Below are 20,589 nucleotides of genomic sequence, written 5' to 3' on the forward strand. Positions count from 1 at the left end.
GTACAGACCAGGCTGAAAAAAATTCTGCCCCTTGAGCCTTGCACCCTTTTATTCTGTGTACTCCCTCAAGCTAGCAGTTTTCCAACCCACCTAACACTGCCTGAATAGCATCAGCAAATATTCTTACACCCTTTCTATTTTAGTGTACCCCCATCCCTGTAGAAGCATTCTCTCCTGTCAACAAGCACAGACCAGGCTGAAAAAAATTCTACCCCTTGATCCTTGCACAATCTCTCCAGGGCCGAATTGTTCAACAAGGCTCTCGTCATATACTCCCTCCTATTGTGTCTGGGCAGAATTGCAGACACTTTCACATTAAAACCTAACTCTCAACTTTTTTTTCAACATTGACCTGTACTTGTTGAGTAAATCCGCAGATCTCTTGCTCTTAATGTCATTGGTTCCAACATGTACAACATCACCTTTTGTGCCCTTAAAAGATGGTATCTTCTGCTGTACAACGTCATCAACTTTTGCCCCCGGCAGACATACCCTGGTCCTGTTCCACCTATCCTTCTTGCATAGTATATCCTCCGTCTCCCTGAGAATAGTCACCAACAATAACTAGTTCCTTTTGGACCAGGGCATTCTGCCTTGGAGATTGCCTCTGTTTTGCCTGATGCACAGGAGTGAGCTCTGTCGTTGAGCTGGGCAGCTGAGAGCTAGATGGGTCCCTCATATTAATTTCTTCGAGGGCATTTACCCTACACCCCAAGCTCTCATAGACGCCCATCAGAACGCTGAGTTGGCACCTAATTTCTTGACACTCTAGACATCTAGCACACACAAAGGCATCCTCCTTGGCTGGATCATGTCCTGTTTTAGAAAGGTCAGCAAACATTTCACATTTCGCACATTTTTTGAGACTGTGATGCATTGGAGAATCGCCCCCTTTGTTTCTCCCCTAAGTCACAGCACTCTCGCTAGTCCGTGATCTTTGCTTTGGAGCTCTAGGCTGTGTCATGATTTCCGTTTAAATACAATTGAATTAAACAATGAATTTTAATCAGATTAATATTATTTTTGATTAAATGATAATACTATAATAAGCTAACAGATTCCTGATACAGTGCTTCGTATTACTCTATCTAATTTTACTTTATACCTTACGCTATCAGTTCGAGATATAGGTACGTTAAGCTATTTCTTATCGACTACAATATGGCGACTAGTTCAACAATATTGGCACAAACACCGGGAGTCATAACTTCCAAAAATCGCTGGTTAAATTCAAAATAAGAAGCTAACGAACGCTAATAAACATATTTAATGTCTGTGTAAAGCACAATGTACTGTGTTAATTAACGAAGAATATGGTGAAAATTTTAAATTACTTATTCTTTTACAGCAGCCAAATATCCACCAACTGTTGTCTTCCACAGCCCCAGCACCACTTTTTATGTATTACCTGGTTGTGTTATGTATTACATAATATATAATTATATTATATGTATTATAATACTTTTGTTATGTATTACCACATAACCCACATCCCTCTTCTTCCATTGGCTGAATAAAAATCACTAGGAGGAAAACTTTTAATGTATAGAAAGATATAAATATATTCAGGGTACAATATTTAACACTTACAGGACAGTCTCATGCATTCTCCACCCATTTTTGCACACTTGATCATTCATCACAGTACCTTGAATAGAACAACACACACAATTGAATCCCCCCCACGCAAGTTAAGTGGACTCATTTCCCACCCAGCACAGGACACATAATGGCATACATTCACACATTTCCATACACACATGCATACAGCAGTGCATACTCACACCATCGCAATCAGACTCATCTGTTCCCACACACTCCCACTCACTCATCCACTGACATATATCCTATAACAAGCAATACCCACTAAAACAAGTTACGTATATAGCATACAGAAAGGATATTGCATATATTGTCAGGCAGCACTGGATTTCCCCTACAAACTGTGTAATATACATTGTGACACTATAAACTCTGGGTGCCTCCGTAGCCAGGTGGGAAGGAGTAGCAGTGCGTAGCACACGCTTCTTGATTAGACCGGGGTTCGAGCCCGTGATCCACCAAATACAGAGGATGCGGAAAGGTCAGGGAATGACCACTGCATATCCCCTGAGCAATATGGCCTTAGTTGCTAATGCTCCTAAAATTCAAAACAACAACTATAAACTCTGTAAATGCCAGAGATGATGTAACTTTTGGTGTTGGCTTGCGTAGTGTGGTGTTGGTTTGTTGTTCCTCTGGCATTTCGTCAGAGGAACTATATTTATTCTGAGGGAAACATTTGTTTCTTTCAGAATAAATTTATATTCAGTCTATACCTTAGATATTATTAATTATGTAATGTATGTATTTAGAGGAATAAGATGTTTACAGTAAATATATCCTTTATATTGCATTTTCTTCATATATTTTATTATCACACTTTTTTCCTGCAGGTGTTCTAAAATCTTATCTAAGAGAACTTCCCGAACCTCTGATGACCTACACCCTGTATGATGACTGGATGAGTACATCGAAGTTTGTATATTTTGATTAGTTGTTAATCTTTTAACCTTTCCCAGAATATGTTCATATATATATATATTATATATATATATTTAAATAATGGCTTAAAAGTTTAACATAAAATAAGAAAATAAATAAATGATTAAATACATATTAACTATCATTAGAGGCAGCAAAATGCACATCCTCCACATGAAGCCCAGATATATCCGATATTTCAAAATAAAACAAAATAAAATATAAGCCAGTAGTATGGCAAAAAATGTGGAGCGAAAAATTAACATAAAAATAACGTAAAATAAAATAAACCAAACGGAGGGGGAAGTAAAGGTAATAAGACATAAACAGTAGCCGATAATCCCCTATATAATTTAGCACTTTAAATCCAATTAATAAAACCGATATAAAATTTAAAATAATGCCAATTATAATATGATTTAGCAGTACCCCCCTTGAAGGTACCAGTTCCCAAAAATGTGAAATATCACCAAAAAAATATCAAAATAATAGACTGACCATTATGTTCCATATCGACAGAGGACCACGAGGCCAATAATGGTCCTGGAATCACTGCATTTCAATAATTTTTGAAATATTGGATATATATATATACAGGGTGTTTCAGTTAAACGTTTCAGAACTTCTAAGAGGGGTAGGGTACATCCTGACAACTCGAAATCATATAGCAATGTGGGGTCGGAAATGCTTTCCTGAAGCGGTGTTGTACACAGAAGCACCATAAAGAAAAGAGACCGTAAGTGAGAAATCGTTTTAATAATACATGAAAAGAAGCAAAAGGTACATGGATTAAAGTAAGTGTTCGAAGTTTCTTCCACGGGCTACAATGCACGCCTCACATCTCCGACGCATGGACATCCGAACATTCTGGAATACTCCAGGCGAATTTCGAATTTCTTCGGCAGCTACTGCGATTCTTGCAACCAGCTCCTCAGCATTGTCAACAGGGGTGTCATAAACTAGCGATTTCATATGACCCCAGAAATAAAAATCAAGACATGATAGGTCGGGTGACCGAGCAGGCCAACGCACGGGACCACCACGTCCGATCCACTGTTGACCAAATGTGACATCCAGGTAGTTACGAACATCTCCGCTATAATGGGCAGGGGCTCCATCGTGTTGGAACCACATTGTCTGTTGCGTCGATGCAGAAATCTGTTCATCTCTCAAAAGTTGTGGCAATACTTGTTGCAGAAAGATCAAGTAGATAGGTCCGGTTAGACGACACGGTAACAGGTAAGGTCCGATGAGGTGATCTCCCATAATACCGGCCCATACATTGACCGAAAATCGAATCTGTGCTGCACGACGTCGTATTGCATGCGGGTTCTCGACCGCCCAGATATGGTCGTTATGCGTGTTGAAAATTCCTTCCCTTGTGAAGGATGCCTCATCGGAAACAACACTTCAGCAGGAAAAAGGGGATTTGTAGCGCATTTTCCAAGGTACCACCGTGCGAAAGCAATACGAGATGCATAATCCTCCGGTTGCTGTGTCTGGACACGCTGCACGTGAAACGGATGCATGTCTTGTTCTCGGAGAATCCTCCAGACGCTGCAATGGGAAACCCCGACTGCGTTTGCTAGACTTCGTGTACTCGTTCTTGGATTCCCCTGTACATGCTGCAGCACATTCTGTTCGACGGCTGGAGTCCGTGCTGTTCTTACCCTGTCCCTGTCAGCTCTTTCAAATGAACCTCTCTCAGCTAACCTCTGGTGCAGTCTTGCAAAGAAATTATGACTGGGAATACGCCTCGTCGGATATCGTTCCGCGTACAAACGCTGTGCGGCTGGCCCACTACAATTTGCAGCCCCGTACGCCAAATGCATATCGGCTAACTCTGTGTTCGTGTAATCATCCATCCTACAAACTTGGCGTTCTTGTTCAAGAAATTCGAAATTCACCTGGAGTATTCCAGAATGTTCGGATGTCCATGCGTCGGAGATGTGAGGCGTGCATTGTAGCCCGTGGAAGAAACTTCGAACACTTACTTTAATCCATGTACCTTTTGCTTCTTTTCATGTATTATTAAAACGATTTCTCACTTACGGTCTCTTTTCTTTATGGTGCTTCTGTGTACAACACCGCTTCAGGAAAGCATTTCCGACCCCACATTGCTATATGATTTCGAGTTGTCAGGATGTACCCTACCCCTCTTAGAAGTTCTGAAACGTTTAACTGAAACACCCTGTATATATATATATATTTGTGTGTAGGCTCTAAGGAGTGTGTTTCAAATAATGTTTTTGTGTGTAAAATTCTTTTCGCAAATAAACAAAGATTTCATCATTTTGAAATCGTTCAGTAAGTGCTGACATCTGTTTCTGAGTAATTGTAGACATGGTATATAAATGGTGGTATGAAAATTTCATTTTAATGGAATTTGAAGTGGAGGAGGAGGAGGCGATTGTAATTGTTAGCCATTGCTGTCTGATTTTGGGTTGCAAACGTTGAAATTCTCTGGAATTCAGATCCAGAAGTTGATGATATTGAATCAAGGGATGCATAAATAGATATATTTATGCATCCCTTGATTCAATAAAAATTCAGTAAAAATTACAGGAATAGATTCCCTCATTGGATCACGACAGACATAATTGCGATTATACGAGCCAAAGAACAGTGCAGAAAACTCTTTAGGACGACACATAATGAAGCATATATGGCACTGTTCAAGGAACACAGAAGTAACGTTAAAAGGATGATCAGAAATCAGTACGCTCGTTATATGCAATCAATTCAACACAGTTTCACAGTAAATGGAGACCTAAAGCCATTCTGGAACATGCTAAAGAATTCTAATAACTGCTCAACAGGAACAAGGATCATTGATTCCGATGGCAAGCCTATAACCTGTGACAAAACTAAAGCAGATCTTTTTGCAACCTTTTTTTCCTCCTTTTCAGAGAAAACAGCAGCTACTGCTGCTTCAGCTTATCAATTTCCAGTTGTTAAGGATGATACACTGAATAATCTCTCGGTGGACACAGACGATATCATTCAGAAACTAACAAAAGATTTTTCTGCAGGCCCAGATAAGATTCCACTTATCTTGTGGAAGAAATGCTTTCCACAACTTAAATATATAATATTGCATATATTCAATCTTTCCGTTAAGTCTGGTATCTACCCCACTCACTTCAAAACTGTTAATATTATTCCTATCCCAAAGAGAAGTGCAAACCACTCACTAGAGAATTACCGTCCCATCTGCCTTATGAACTCGCTGGCAAAAATTCTGGACACTGTCATTCACTACCGATTAATGGAATATTTTAATCACTTCATCAGCGACTGCCAACATGGCTTCACCAGGGGCCGATCAACTACCACTAATCTTCTCACCATCTGGCAACAGGTTCTAGACACCGTCGATCGCGGGGGACAGGTTGATGTGATCTACACAGACCTTACTAAGGCTTTCGACAGTGTCCCGCATAATCAACTTGCTCAAAAACTAAGCCACTATGGAATACTTGACCCTTTATTATCCTGGTTGATGAGTTATATCTCATATCGAAAACATACAGTGATCATCGGACAGGAAGTCTCAAGGGAATTTTTTCCATCGAGAGGAGTACCACAGGGATCATCTCTTGGGCCTCTTTTATTCACCATCTTTATCAACGATCTACCGCAATTTGTTGAGAGAGGTGGTATCAAGATACTAATGTTTGCCGATGATGTGAAACTATATTCACCTATCTGCAGTCCAGATGATGCAGTTAACCTTCAGACTGCTCTCAACTCATTTGCTGATTGGGTTGCTTTGAATGGTTTGGTGGTTAATACTATGAAGTGCAGCTCTATTTCCTTTGCCGCTACGAGGAAAACTAAGCCTTTAGTTAATGAATATTACATCAAGGAGATGCCGATTTCCAGAGTTGACGAAGTTAAAGATCTGGGAGTTACTTTTACCGCTACATGTGGGTTTGAAAAACACGTTAGGAATATATTAAACCAAGCGAAAAAACAAATCGGCTTCATTAAATGGCAGACGTACAGATTTCAAGATCCTCAGTTCTCTGTGCTCCTATTTAAGACAACTATACTCCCTATAGTGGAGTTTGCTTCTCCTATATGGAACCCACACTATGCATACTTGATACAGCAAATAGAATCGCTCCAGATGAAATTTATCCACTATCTTTCCAGACGTAACCCCATGTTTTACCACAGAATCTTCTACCGGAATCTCTGTTCCTACTTCAAGCTTCAATCTCTGGAAACTCGGCGAACTGTTCTTGATTTAAAACTGTTGTACCACATCTTCGCTGGATCAACTTACCTGCCGGATCTTCTATGCCATATTGACCTTCACGCTCCAGTGGTGGCTACTAGACAGAAGACTACTTTCCACACCGGTAACTCCAGATTAGAGATATCCAGGAACTCCTTCTTCAAAAGAACATTGGCACTCATGAACAAGTTTGACTTGGATATGGCTGTGAACAAGAAACAATTTCACAGAACTATTTGGAGTAAATTGACCGATTGACGGATGAGTTCTGGCCCAAAGATGTCCTCATTAATTCGTGTGTGTGTGTGTGATGATGTCTCCTGCAGCAAACTGCTTTCTGCGAGTTTACATAGCGCTGGACTTGACGTCATGAATATCTTTTTATTTTTGTGAATTGAACTTTTCCCGTTTCCATTGTACAAAGTATATTAGTCTACCATTTATTTTTATGTTTGTACAACCTTTTCTCTGTTATACACTTTAACTGGGCGAATGCCTGTTGTGTATATTATATGTTAAAAAATAAAAATAAAAATAAAATATAGAAGATGGTGTTACACCAGAAAAGTAGTAATGAGGTTTTTTTTTCTTAATTATTAATGCAGTTTTAATGATTAATGACTTTAATGATTATTAATGCAATTTTGCATGTTTTTTTTTTTTTTTTAAATTCTGACTAGATTTTTGAAATAATTTTTGCTTTAATTAATATTGGACAACCATTTAAATTGAGATAAATTAATATTTAAAAGTATTTATATATATAAAGTCTTAATTTTTATTAATCTCAAAATTTCACAATAAAACTTTCTCTGTATAACCAACTGCTAATGAAAATTCATTGCCCACAGCCCAGATATGTTCAGGGAACTCATTCAAGAAAAGATTAATGTTCTAATTATGAAAACCTATCCATAGTAACTTATTAGATAGCTTAGACAAGAATGCCCCTTGAATCCATGCTGTGATTGCAGTATAATTGCATACCTGTCCTAATGGTCGTGCAGTACTTCTTTAAACAGTGATTCCATTATTTTCCCTGGAACAGAAGTTAGACTAACAGGTCTGTAATTACTTATGTCATATTTTGGTCCCCATTTATGAACTGAGAATATATTCACACTTCTCCAGTCCGTAGAAACTTCCCCTGAGTCCAAGGATGCTCTCATAATTATGGCCAAAGGTTTGCTTACCTCCTTTGCTGCCTCCTTTAATATAATTGGATAGCTTCAATCTGCCCTGGGTGCCTTTTTTATGACCATCCTCAACAATTTCTCCTCTGCTTTCCTTTCAGTTATTACAAAGTCATTTAGCTCCTCATTAGTTTGATAAACTTCTGTCATCCCTTTTCCTAAAGAATATAGATGCAAAATACCTATTAAATTTGTCTGCAGGGTCATCAACAGTTAACCCATAGACATCAAGTGGCTCAAAGTGATTCAACCTCTTCCTTCTACTGTTAATATAAGCATAGAAACCCTTTTTTTTTTTTTTTTTGCCAGAGACTTCTCATAATCTCCCTTAGCTTGTGTTGTCAGAGTCTTGTCACCACAAGACTCTGACAACGATATTGTCAGGAACCAAATTGACTACATCTTAATCAACATCAGATATAAGTCAAGTGTCCTCAAGGCAAAAACTTACCCCGGAGCTGACATATCATCAGACCATAACCCAGTAACAGCAACACTACGTCTCAAATTACGAGCAGTCAAACGCACAAGCACAACAAAAAGAATCGACCTGGAGAAACTGAAGAACACCGCCAACAGACGACAAGTACAGCTTCATCTCAACACTACAATCCGATCGATCGAAGCAGTAACAACAGACGTGCAAGCATTCGGGCGTTCACTCAAACAGTGCATCAATGAAACAGCAGAAACCCTGCTAAGGACATCAGGCGTCGAAAAAGAAACAACGGTGGATGACCCAGCACATGCTAGACCTAATGGATGGACGGAGAATATTCAAAAACAACAACAACCGGGAAAAATACAAAGAAATACAACAAGAGATCAAACAGGAAATCCGGAAGGCGAAGGAAAAATGGATGGAAGATCAGTGTGCAGAAATCGAAGACCTAATCAAGAAAAATGACAACTATAACCTGCACAAGAAGCTTAAAGAAGCTGGAAACATCTACAAACCGGCTCCTATCCCAAGTTTATATACGGACAACAATCAACCTATACTAAGCAAACAAGCCAAACTCGACACCTGGAAGAGCTATATATACAATCTGTTCGGCACCAACAGAAAACCGGCAGAAACGCAACAACAAACACAGGAAGACAATCTCCACATATTAACATCTGAAGTGGAACATGCCATCCGAATAACAAAGCCAGGCAAGGCCTGTGGACCTGATCAGATTCATGTGGAAATGCTGAAACAACTAGACTACAACAACAACAACATTCCATCCGAATGGCTCCAATCCATCTTTGTGGCCCTACCAAAAAAGGCTACCAGCCGGAAATGCAAAGACTTCAGGCTGATCAGTCTAATGAGCCAGGTGCTAAAAGTCTTCCTCAAGGTGATTCAGCAAAGGATAAGATGTAAGTGCGAAAGTGCACTAGGAAACACACAGTTCGGATTCTGCAGGGGACTAGGCACCAGAGAAGCAATTTTCTGTTTACAAATATTGCTACAAAGGTGCTATGAACATCAAAAAGACGTGTATATATGTTTTATTGACTACGAGAAAGCCTTCGATTCAGTAGACCACGACCGCCTAATTGACCGACTGAGAAAACTTGGGCTTGAAAACAATGATATCAACTTTATTACAACTCTCTACTGGAATCAAACAGCCCGGCTTCGCTATGACAACGATCTGACAGACCCAATTCCAATAAAAAAAGGCGTCCGGCAAGGCTGTCCATTATCTCCCATTCTTTTTAACATCTATTCGGAAATGATCTTCGACCAAACACTGGCTGACAAGAACATCGGCATAAAAGTTAACGGACACTACATCAATAACTTAAGATATGCCGATGACACAGCACTAATAGCGGATTCAGAACAAGATTTACAGACCATCTTGAACGAAGTGGACATAGAAAGCGAAGCATGGGGGGCTACGAATCAACAAAAAGAAAACAAAGGTGATGAAGGTCAGCAGGACTGCAAGCCAAATCACGATCAAACTAAACAACGAAAAATTAGAGCAAATACACCGCTTCAAGTATCTCGGAGTACTCATTGATGACCAGCTGAACCATGAGGCCGAAATCAAAAGCAGAATTGAACAAGCCAGGCAGGCATTCACCAAATGGAGAACCCTCCTCACCGACAGAAGCTTGAACATCGTGCTCAAATTACGCACATTGAAATGCTACATCTGGCCAATACTGCTCTACGGTGTAGAAACCTGGACTCTAACATCAGCCACTACAAAAAAGCTCCAGGCCTTCGAAATGTGGCTCTACCGAAGAATGCTGGCTAGGAAAATGGCATGGCTAGATAACATCAACACCTGGCTTCACATGACAACAGCACAAATTCTACACGCAGCGCTAGACAGAGAACAATATCAAAACGAAGTCGCAAACGCCATTCGGCAGCATTAAAGAAGAAGAAGAAGCTTGTGTAAACTCCTTTGTGACTTTACTTCCAGACTAATTTATATTTACCTTAGGTTTCTGTGTAAACCTAAGGTAAATGTAAACCAATAATTTATATGGATTCCATGCAGTTTTCTTCTCTGCCAGTCTCACTGGTTCATCTGCCATCCATTTAGGTCTAAGCATTGAACTGTATTTCTTGTTGGTATGAAAAGCCTGGTAGCTTCTTCCTCCTTGAATACTTCCCATTTAGAATTTGCTGTTGGTAACATCGTCAGTTGGTCTCACTGCACGCAATTTAACTGTCTGAAATTTCTGTAGTCACCCTTATGAAAGCAAAAGCCTTTCCCTTTACAGTAGTTATGTCTTTAATTAAATTCCACATTGGTACACTGTGATCACTGCCACCCCCATGGGTTTTTTACATGTGGATTCGTAATGCATGAAGAATCACTGCTGGTAACTTGATCAAAAGTATTACTTACTCTTGTTGCCTCTCTGACATGCTGCTGTAGAAAACAGTCATCCCAGAAATCCACAAAAGTCTTGGAAGTGTGTGAGTGACCAACCCACAAATTCCAGTCAAACTGTAAAGTTAAAATCCCCCATTATGAGACATTCTGATTTGCTAGCCATTCTATTTCTCTATATAGCTGTTTTCTATATTCATCACAGTCATTAGGTTTATAACACACTCCTACTCTCAATTTTGTTTTCCCAGTGCTTATATGTTACCAAACTGACTCAACATTACATGGTGCCTCAGTAGCCAGGTGGGCAGGAGCAGCAGTGATTAGACCAGGGTTCGAGCCCATGACCACCAAATACGGAGCATGCAAAAAGGTCGGGAATGACCACCACATATCCCCGGAGAAATATGGCCTTGGTTGCTAATGCTCCTAAAAACCAAATAACAACAACATCAACATTGCATACTTCACCCATGTCAACTCAATGCACTGCCTTAGATTTAATATACTTCTTAACTAAGAGCATAACCTGTTCACCTCTCCTGTCCTTCCTGTATATGGCACCTCCGTAGCCAGGTAGGCAGGACCACCAGTGTGTAGCACACGCTTCTTGATTAGACTGGGGTTCGAGCCCGTGCCCACCAAATATGGAGGATGCGGAAAGGTCAGAGAATTACCACTGCATGTCCTCAGAGCAATATGGCCTTAGTTGCTAATGCTCCTAAAAACCAAATAACAACAACATTCCTGTATGCATTGTACTTCCCATATTCAAATTCAACATCACTTATGTCTGAGCGACATCGTGCCTCTGCTATTCCTATGATGTCTACATTAGACGGTCTTAATCAGTACTATGTTTACATTTGGTGTAGACATGTAGCATCTTAGACTTTTATAGTCTCCTTTTCAGATATTAAAACCAGATGCACTTACTTTTTAGCTACTGATACCTCACTCATCATCAACCATTTCAGTACTCATTGGTCACTCCCCACTACGGGTTCCTATGGTTGTCAACCTTACAGTACTATCAGGATCATGGGTGACTTGGTTCAGAATATATAACTCATCTGTGGACAAATTCAGACTGGAAAATTTTTGCGAAACCAAAGCAGTGCTCTTAAGATTTCAATGGCTTTTGATCATGTTTGGCCTAAAGATCTTCTAATAAACTTCCATCTTATCGTTTGCCAAATGTTTTTTGTAATTGGGTATTCAGTTTTCTCTCTGACCGATCACCATGGATGATGTTAGATTGTTCTCTGTCTTCTAACTTTTCCACTAATGCAAAGGTACCCCCAAAGTTTATTTCTTTCTCCAACTCTTTTCTTCTGATATATGAATGACCTTCTTCCATTGACTGGAAATCCTATCCATGGTTTTGCTGATGATAGAACATTGCATTCCATCTTCCATTTAAGAAATCTTGTCCTGCATAGCTTCATCTTCTTGAACATCCACTACCCATTCCTGAGGAAAGACAGTTGTAGAATAGATGAGCGGAAATTTGCCTTTAGCCAGTGAGGGGTTGATTGCTGGAACAAACCTCCATCTGTCATTGTGGAAGTTGATAGCTTAAATAAATTCAAGGAAAAACTGGACAAACTTTTAGAGCGAATGGATGTGTGATATGGGAATTTGGCTGATGTTGTATAAGCTTGTTTTCTTGCATCATATATTCCTCTACTAATGCTAATGATAATTCTCCAGTGGGACAGTGATAATTTAGTTGATTTCAGCCTTCGTAACTTATATCTCACAAAAAGGATTCTTTTGCTCCTATACTTATCTTCAATGATACTCTTATTTCTAGACAATATCATATATCTCTATTGGGGGTTATTCTAATCTCTTATGGCATAAGCACATCACAAATATTGCTTCATCTGTATCAAAAAAATTCTACAGAAATTCAAGTCAAATGTTAACAATATCTTTCATCTTCTCAACCTTCAACACATGCACAGTCCCTAAGTACTGTAGGTTCTAATGACTCTCATGCTTCGAGTTTTCATTAAAAAAAAAAACAACAAAATTAGAGGCTTCAAAATCTCACTTTTTTTAAGTTTAACCTAATCACTTCCATCTAGCTAGAAAGATTGTTCCAGCTTTTAAAATGAATTTACTATTATTATTATGATATAGCATATGATGCAAAGATGCAAGCTTATAAAACATCAGCCAGAAAAAAAAAACTCCACATCACCTGTTCATCCCTTCCAATGATTTGTCTATTTCTTCCTTAAATTTATTCAGATTTCTACAGAGACAGATGGAAGTTTGCTCCAACTGTCAACCACCTGCTGGGTAAAGACAAACCTTGACACATCTGTCCTGCAACCATCCTTCATTTTAAATGTGTGTGTGTGTGTGTGTGTGTGTGTGTGTGTGTGTGTGTGTGTGTGTGTGTGTGTGTGTGTGTGTGTGTGTGTGTGTGTGTGTGTGTGTGTGTGTGTGTGTGTGTGTGTGTGTGTGTGCGCATTTAGTCTGAGCAAGAGGAAGAATGCCATCATCATTTGACTTGCTCAGTCCATTCAAAGCCTTTAACAGATCAGTCATTTTACCTCACAGATTAAGACTAGGAGACTTTCTTGGTAAGATCACTTTTTCGTTCCCTTCACCAGTCTTGTTCCATTTTACATACTCCGTTAATAACATTGGTTCAAGATGAGTAGTGTCCAGTAATAACCACTCTGTCTTCTCCCATTCAACCCTCCCTTTATTCAAAATAGTAATTTGCCCTTAATGCTACATTGCTCCAATTTTTACAGCAGTCTTTTATTTTTATCATAATACAGAGCTATGATGCTCAATGCATTTTATGTTGTATTTCACTATTTGTAGAAGAATAAGAGAAATTTACCTCAATATGATACGTAGAACACTTCCTGATGACATTCTCCATCAAATAAACAAACATAAAATTAATACAGTAATAAAATTAATTTAGCATTAGCATTAGTAGAGACATACGATGCAAGAAAGTAAGCTTATGCAGCATCAGCCAAAAAAAACCCTCCCATTTCACCTCTCCATTCGTTCCAAATGCCTGTCCAGCTCAGCCTTAAATTTATTTAGGCTATCAACTTCCACAACAAAACATGGGAGTCTCTTCCACCAATCAACTACCTGCTGGCTAAAGGCAAATTTCTGCACATCTGTTCTACAACTGTCTTTCCTCAATTTTAAACTGTGTCTCCCTCAGGTTCTTAATGTGAGCAAGAGGAAGAATCCCATCAGCATTCACTCTCCAGCAAATAAATGAAAATAAAATTAATGAAAATTAATAAAGTAATAATAAAATTTATTTAAAAACAATTAACAAATTAAATCAAGTTCAACACAAACTTTAAGGAAGGTAAGTCTTTTCAAAATTCGCAGTGAACTTGTTTTAATTTGTTAATTGTTTTTAAATAAATTTTATTACTGTATTAATTTGCGTTAATTTTATTTTCATTTATTTGCTGCCAGAGAGTGTCATTAGGAAGTGTTCTATGTATCATATTGAAGTAAATTTCTCTTATTCTTCTATAAGCAGTCTTTTATGTGCAAGAATATCAAAAGCTTTCTTGAGTTCCATGTAAATGATATGAAAATATTTTTTGCATCCAGTTCTTTTTTTACTGAATTTAAAGTAACTAATAGGATTGGTCAGACGAGATCTCCCTTAAAAAAATTCATACTATGACTACAGTATAATTACATTCCCATCTAGGTGGTCCTGCATTACTTCTTTAACCAGAGATTCTGTTATTTTCCCCTTGAACAGAGGCTAAGCTAACAGGTCTGTAATTACTTATGTCACCTTTTGATCCCCTTTTGTGAATTGAGGATACATTTGTACATCTCAAGTCCCACTAAACTGTTGTGAATATATTACATTTTCATAGTAGTAGTAGTAGTAGAAATCTCAGAAGTAGATAGCTTCTGCTTAAATATTATTTGGATGTATTGAATTGCACTAGTCCTTGATGATTACCATTCATTTTTATTACCATTCTTTTGGCAATAATGTGTATATAATTTTTTTCTAGGTCTTTCTCTTTGGTTTTAGGACTGAGAATCAACGGATGCTCTCATAATTGTGGCTACGGGTTTTTTTACCTCCTTTTCTGCCTCCCTTTTAGCATTAGCATTAGCATTAGTAGAGGCATTTGATGCAAGAAAGCAAACTTATGCAGCATCAGCCAAAAAAATTAAAGTAAAATAAATAAATAAAAAATAACCACTTCCACTTCACCCCTCTGTTCGTTCGAAATACCTGTCCAGCCGAGCCTTAAACTTATTTAGGCTATCAACTTCCACGACAAGGGATGGAAGTCTGTTCCACCTACCACCCACCCGCTGGCTAAAGGCAATTTTCCTCACATCTATCCTACATCTGTCTTTCCTCAATTTGAATTTATGCCCTCTCAGGTGATTATTCTGAGCAAGAGGAAGAATCCCATCAGCATTGAGCATGCTCAAACCATTCAAGGCTTTATACACCTCTATCAGATCACCTCGCAGGTGCCTAGTCTCCAGACACTGTAATTCCCAAAACTTAAGCCTTTCTTCGTAAGAGCACCCCTTTGTTCCATTCACTAATCTTGTTGCCCTTCTCTGTACTCGTTCCAGCAGCTCTACATCCTTCTTGAAATGAGGTCTCCAGACCTGTATACAGTACTCTATACCATATACCTGACCATTGCCTTATACAAGGAAATAATCACCTCCTTATCCCTGCTAGAAAAATTCCTATATATCATTGACAATACACCATGAGCTACTCTTGCAGCCCGTCTGCACTGCTCAGAGAACTTCATATCTGCCTGCACAACCACTCCCAGGTCCCTTTCATTCTCTACCACTGTCAGTGTAGTACCACAGGGTTGATACGTTGTTCTGGGGTTGCTGTTTCCCATATGTAGTACTTTACATTTGTCAATGTTAAACTTCATTTGCCACCTCTCAGCCCATCTGCTCAACCTTTCCAGATCCTGTTGCAGTAGCATAGTGTCAGTAGTGTCCTTGACAATCCTAGCAACCTTCGTATCGTCTGCAAACTTGGACATTAAGCTTGATATACCATCATCAATATCATTTATAAATACAGAAAACAATAAAGGACCCAATACTGAACCCTGAGGGACTCCACTAATAACATTAGTCCACGATGAGCAGTGTCCATTGATTACCACTCTCTGTCTTCTCCCCCTCAACCACCCCTTTATCCATAGCAGCAATTTGCCTCCAATGCCACACTGCTCTAATTTGTGCAGCAGTCTTCCATGTGCAACAGTATCAAAAGCCTTTCTAAGATCCAAGTATATAATATCAAAGTTATTCCCTGCATCCAGTTCTTTTGTGAATGCATCATAGTATCCAATCAAATTGGTCAGGCAAGACTTCCCCTTAACAAAACCATGCTGTGTCTGAGCTATAACTGAAGTCTTGTCTAGATGATCCTGCAGTGCATCTTTAACCAGTGCCTCCATTAATTTTCCGGGAACAGAAGTTAAACTCACAGGTCTATAATTACTTGTGTCAGCCTTTGATCCTCCTTTGTGAATTGGGGTCACATTTGCACATCTCCAGTCCATGGGTACCTCCCCTGAGTCCAAGGAAGCTCTCATAATTATGACTAAGGGTTTGCTTACTTCCATTGCTGCCTCCTTTAATATAACTGGATAGATTCCATCCACCCCAGGTGCCTTTCTTGTGTTTATCTTCAACAATTTCTCCTCCACTTTACTCTCAGTTATTACAAGGTTATCTAGCTTACTGCCAGAGTTGAATACACCTCTGGCATTCCCCTCGCTGAATAACTCCTCATGTGTGAATGTCGATGCAAAATATTCATTTAGTTTGTTAGCTACCTGAGCAGGATCATCAACAGTTGACCCATCGATATCAAGTGGACCAATCTGATTCATCCCCTTCCTTGTAGAGTTTACATGAGTAAAGAACTCTTTGCTGTTTTTCTTCGCATCCTTTGCCAAGGATTTCTCGTAATCTGCCTTCGCCTGCTAACCTCCTTTGTAACTTGGTTACAGATCAACTTGTATCTATCATCGGCTTCTGTGTCATGTGTTAATTTGTATGTATCCCATGCATTTTTCTTCTCTGCCATATGCCTCATTAGTTCATCCGACATCCATTTAGGCCTAAACCTTGAACAATATTTCTTAGTTGGTATGTAAAGCCTAGTAGCTTCCAAGATAAGTTCTTTGAATGCTTCCCATTTTGAATTTGCTGTTGGTAACATCATCAGTTGATCCCACTGTATCGAATTTAAATACTGTCTCAGTCCACCGTAGTCGCCTTTATGGAAGCAGTACCCCTTCTCTTTACCCCTAATGGTAGTTACCTCTTTGAGTAAATCCCACTTCAGAACACTGTGATCACTGCCACCTAGTGGTTCATTTATCTGCAGATTCTTAATGCATGAAGAATCACTACTGATAATTAAATCAAGAGTATTACTCCCTCTAGTTGCCTCCCGAACATGCTGATGTAGAAAACAATCATCCAATAAATCCACAAAAGCCTTGCTAGTGTGTGAGTGACCAGCCCCCTTAATATAATTGGATATAATGGGATAGATCCCATCTACCCAGCTACTTTTTTTTTTTTTTTTATGTTAAACTTTCCTGTCAGTTATCACAAAATCATATAGCACTCTGTTAAATTTTGATCAACTTCTGGCATTTCTCTGCCTGAAGAATCCCTATGCTTGAATGTAGATACAAAATACCTATTCAGTTTGTCAGCAACCTGAGTAGGATCATTAACAGTTAAACCATTGACATCAAGTGGACCAATGTGATTTAACTCCTAATTTTCAGACACTAGAGATATCAAGCATTAAATTCCACAGATTTTTAATGAGTTACATCGAAAAAAATATATATATATTTTTGACTATAACAAAGATAAAATTGTCCTGTATAAAATGATACTTATTCTAAAACTTTTCATTTTGACAGTTTGTTACTTTTAAATCCTGAATACCAAGAAATCGTAATTCAGTTAATAGACAATTGTATAATAACTATAAAAATGTTATTGCATATCTGATGTCTAGATATCACAAATATTTCAGAACACAGCAGGACATCAGGGGACACTGATTTAAATTTATCTAATTGGCTTTGATGTTTACTATATTTGGCCTTAATTTTTGTTTACTTAAAATTATTTAATTTTAAATTATTTAAATTTACAGAATTATGCCTAACAGTGGTTTTTTTTTTTTTTTTTTTTAGTTACTTTTCGTCTTCTTAGTCTTCATTATATGTGTTTAATTTTTTTTTTTTTTTTTTTTGTTGTTGTCTGACACCCTGATTCTGCTGTTGTGATAATATTTCCCACAATATACAATAAAAATTATGTTCTACATCTTTGATCAGAAAAACATTACAGAAAAATATTGTGCACTTCTTGGTTAAAATAATTTGTGATTAGGTTTGTGGAGTTAACTATAAATATAATATAATTAATTAAGGCACTTTTTCTGCACGACAAAATTTTAATTTATTGAAACAGGAAAGTGTGAAGCTTTTACAAACATATTAATCCCATACATTATCCAAATAAACTTATATGCTGACATTTTGAATTCATCTATGAATTCTGTCTTTGAGATGGAATAGTTTTCCTACAAAAAATTAACAAAATGCTGAAATTGAGGAAGAGTTTAAATCAGCTTATGATAATTTATTTCTAAGGGATGTAAGAAAAAAAAAAATAAAGAAATCAATTTTTTTTTTTTTTTTTACTTTAACTGTAATAACAGAGAAGTAAAGCTAAATTTTCTAGAATTTTGGGTGATGTCAACTCATGAATCTAAATTCACTGTGAGTTAGACAGGAATTTGTTTACTGATCTTTACTTTTACATCTGAGATAATATGTGTTTCTAGCTTTTTTTTTTGAATCTCATTTCTTCTGTGAATGCCATCTTCTGAATGGGTAGAAATCCTGGAATCTAGTACATGCATATGTATTGTCAATTATTCTGGCTGGGTTAAGGCAAAAAAGGTCCAGGTGACTGTTCTTTTTTGGCTGGATCAAGTACTGCCGACCGGGCTAGCTGGGTGGGTAAAGTGTCTGCCTGGCAACCCAAAGGTCGTGGGTTCGAATCCCGCCTCTGGCTTGGATCAGAGTAAATGCAAAAACTTTGGGAGGTTCATTATGGCCACAGAAGCCTATGTGCCAACAACTAACAAAAAAAAAAAAAAAAATTGCGTACTAAATAGGTTGTTGGTTCCCATAGAATTGGTAGCATCACTATATTAAGTTATTTAGGTACTGGAAAAAGTTAGGAAATTTGAAAAAAAAATTTTCATATGGAGACATCTTATTTAATATATTTATACATTTAAATTCATATGATAAAAGTTGATATGAATTTTTATCATATGATTTTTATCATTCATATGATTTTTTATATATGATAAAAAATAATATTCTTAATTGTGTAATTTTTGATTCATGCACACATAATTTTAGGATACTGACAGCAATTTTCATAAGTAATGCTATGCCTATTAAATATTCTATTTAATGAATTTTAAAAAGGATATCTGACTTTGATGCTCGTCTACAAGCCATGTGGCAAGTTGTTCGTAAGCTTCCAGAACCAAACAACCACAATCTCAGGTAGGAATTATTTTAGTTACAAAACTATCTTTGTGCACATACTTTCTAAAAATCATAAGTCTATCATAATATTTGAATAATAAGAGTGAATTGCTTTTTATTTTTAATTGCTTTCATTAGCCCCCCCCCCCCTTTTTCTCTACCAGTAATTGTATATCAGTTTGATATACAATTACTGGTCTAGAAAAATTAGGCAGATGGGCTAAGAAGTGGCAATTGAAATTGAATATTTTCAAATGCAAGGTACTTCATATGATGAGCAGTAATCCCAGATTAAATACCAGCTGTGTAGTACCATGCTGAGGGCAGTGGAGAATGAAGTTCTCTGAGCAGTGCAGACTGGCTTCCAAAGCAGTTCATGGGTTTTGTCAATGATATACAGAAATTTTTCCAGCAGCGATCAGGAACTGATTATCTCTTTGTATAGTCGGTGGTTTGGCTACATCTTGAATACATACAGGCCTGGAAGCTTCATTTTAGGAATGACATGTATCTGTCAAAACAGGTTTTGAGAAGAGCAACAAGATTGGTGAGGAAAGGGTACCCTTACCAGGAAAGGCTTCAGTTTTGCAAATTGTGTCTGGAGACTATGCACCTGCGAGGAGATCTGATTGAAATATTTAATGTCTTGAATGGAATTCTTTCTCTTGCTCAGACTGCAAACACATCATTATCATCATCAGCCATTTTCAATCCACTGCAGGATGAAGGCCTCTCCAGCAACTTTCCAGTTCCAACTTTCCACTGGCCATCCATTTACTACCCACAAACTCATGAATTTCATCTATCCATCTCCACCTTTGTCTTCCAGGTTTTCTTCTAGCTCCTCTTGGATACCATTCTGTTATTTTCTTAGTCCATCTGTCATCATGTCTTCGAGCTATGTGTCCTGCCCAAGACCATTTTAGTTCTTTAGTTTTGATAAGAATGTCCTTTTTTTTTTTTTTTTTTTTTTTTATGAGAACCCCAAACACGAGAGGTATTATAACCTATAGTACTTAGTACCGTGCTTGAGTTGGAGACTGAGAAGACGAAAGAAGATATTTGTTGACATTGGACTTGAACTTCTGTAGATTGTAATTTTCAGGAAATACGTATGAAGGAAGGTTGTTCCAGAAAACGGCTGTTGAATGAAT

At 38.0% G+C, this 20,589-nt stretch overlaps 1 protein-coding gene across 2 annotated transcripts in view; it reads left to right on the plus strand.

Annotated features, from left to right (window-relative positions):
* LOC150086342 (rho GTPase-activating protein 44-like) overlaps positions 1–20,589 on the plus strand; it is a 412,704-nt gene that overhangs the window by 317,367 nt on the left and 74,748 nt on the right. For both annotated transcript variants that reach the window (XM_090371315.1, XM_090371316.1), the window contains exons 11-12: positions 2,436–2,517; positions 19,373–19,453. In XM_090371315.1, coding sequence (XP_090227441.1) covers positions 2,436–2,517; positions 19,373–19,453 — 163 coding nt within the window. The remainder of the gene's footprint in view (positions 1–2,435; positions 2,518–19,372; positions 19,454–20,589) is intronic.

The sequence above is a fragment of the Mastigoproctus giganteus genome, chromosome 4 (assembly GCF_048544385.1).
Source record: "Mastigoproctus giganteus isolate SK-2022 chromosome 4, ASM4854438v1, whole genome shotgun sequence".
In the NCBI taxonomy this organism is placed as follows: domain Eukaryota; kingdom Metazoa; phylum Arthropoda; class Arachnida; order Uropygi; family Thelyphonidae; genus Mastigoproctus; species Mastigoproctus giganteus.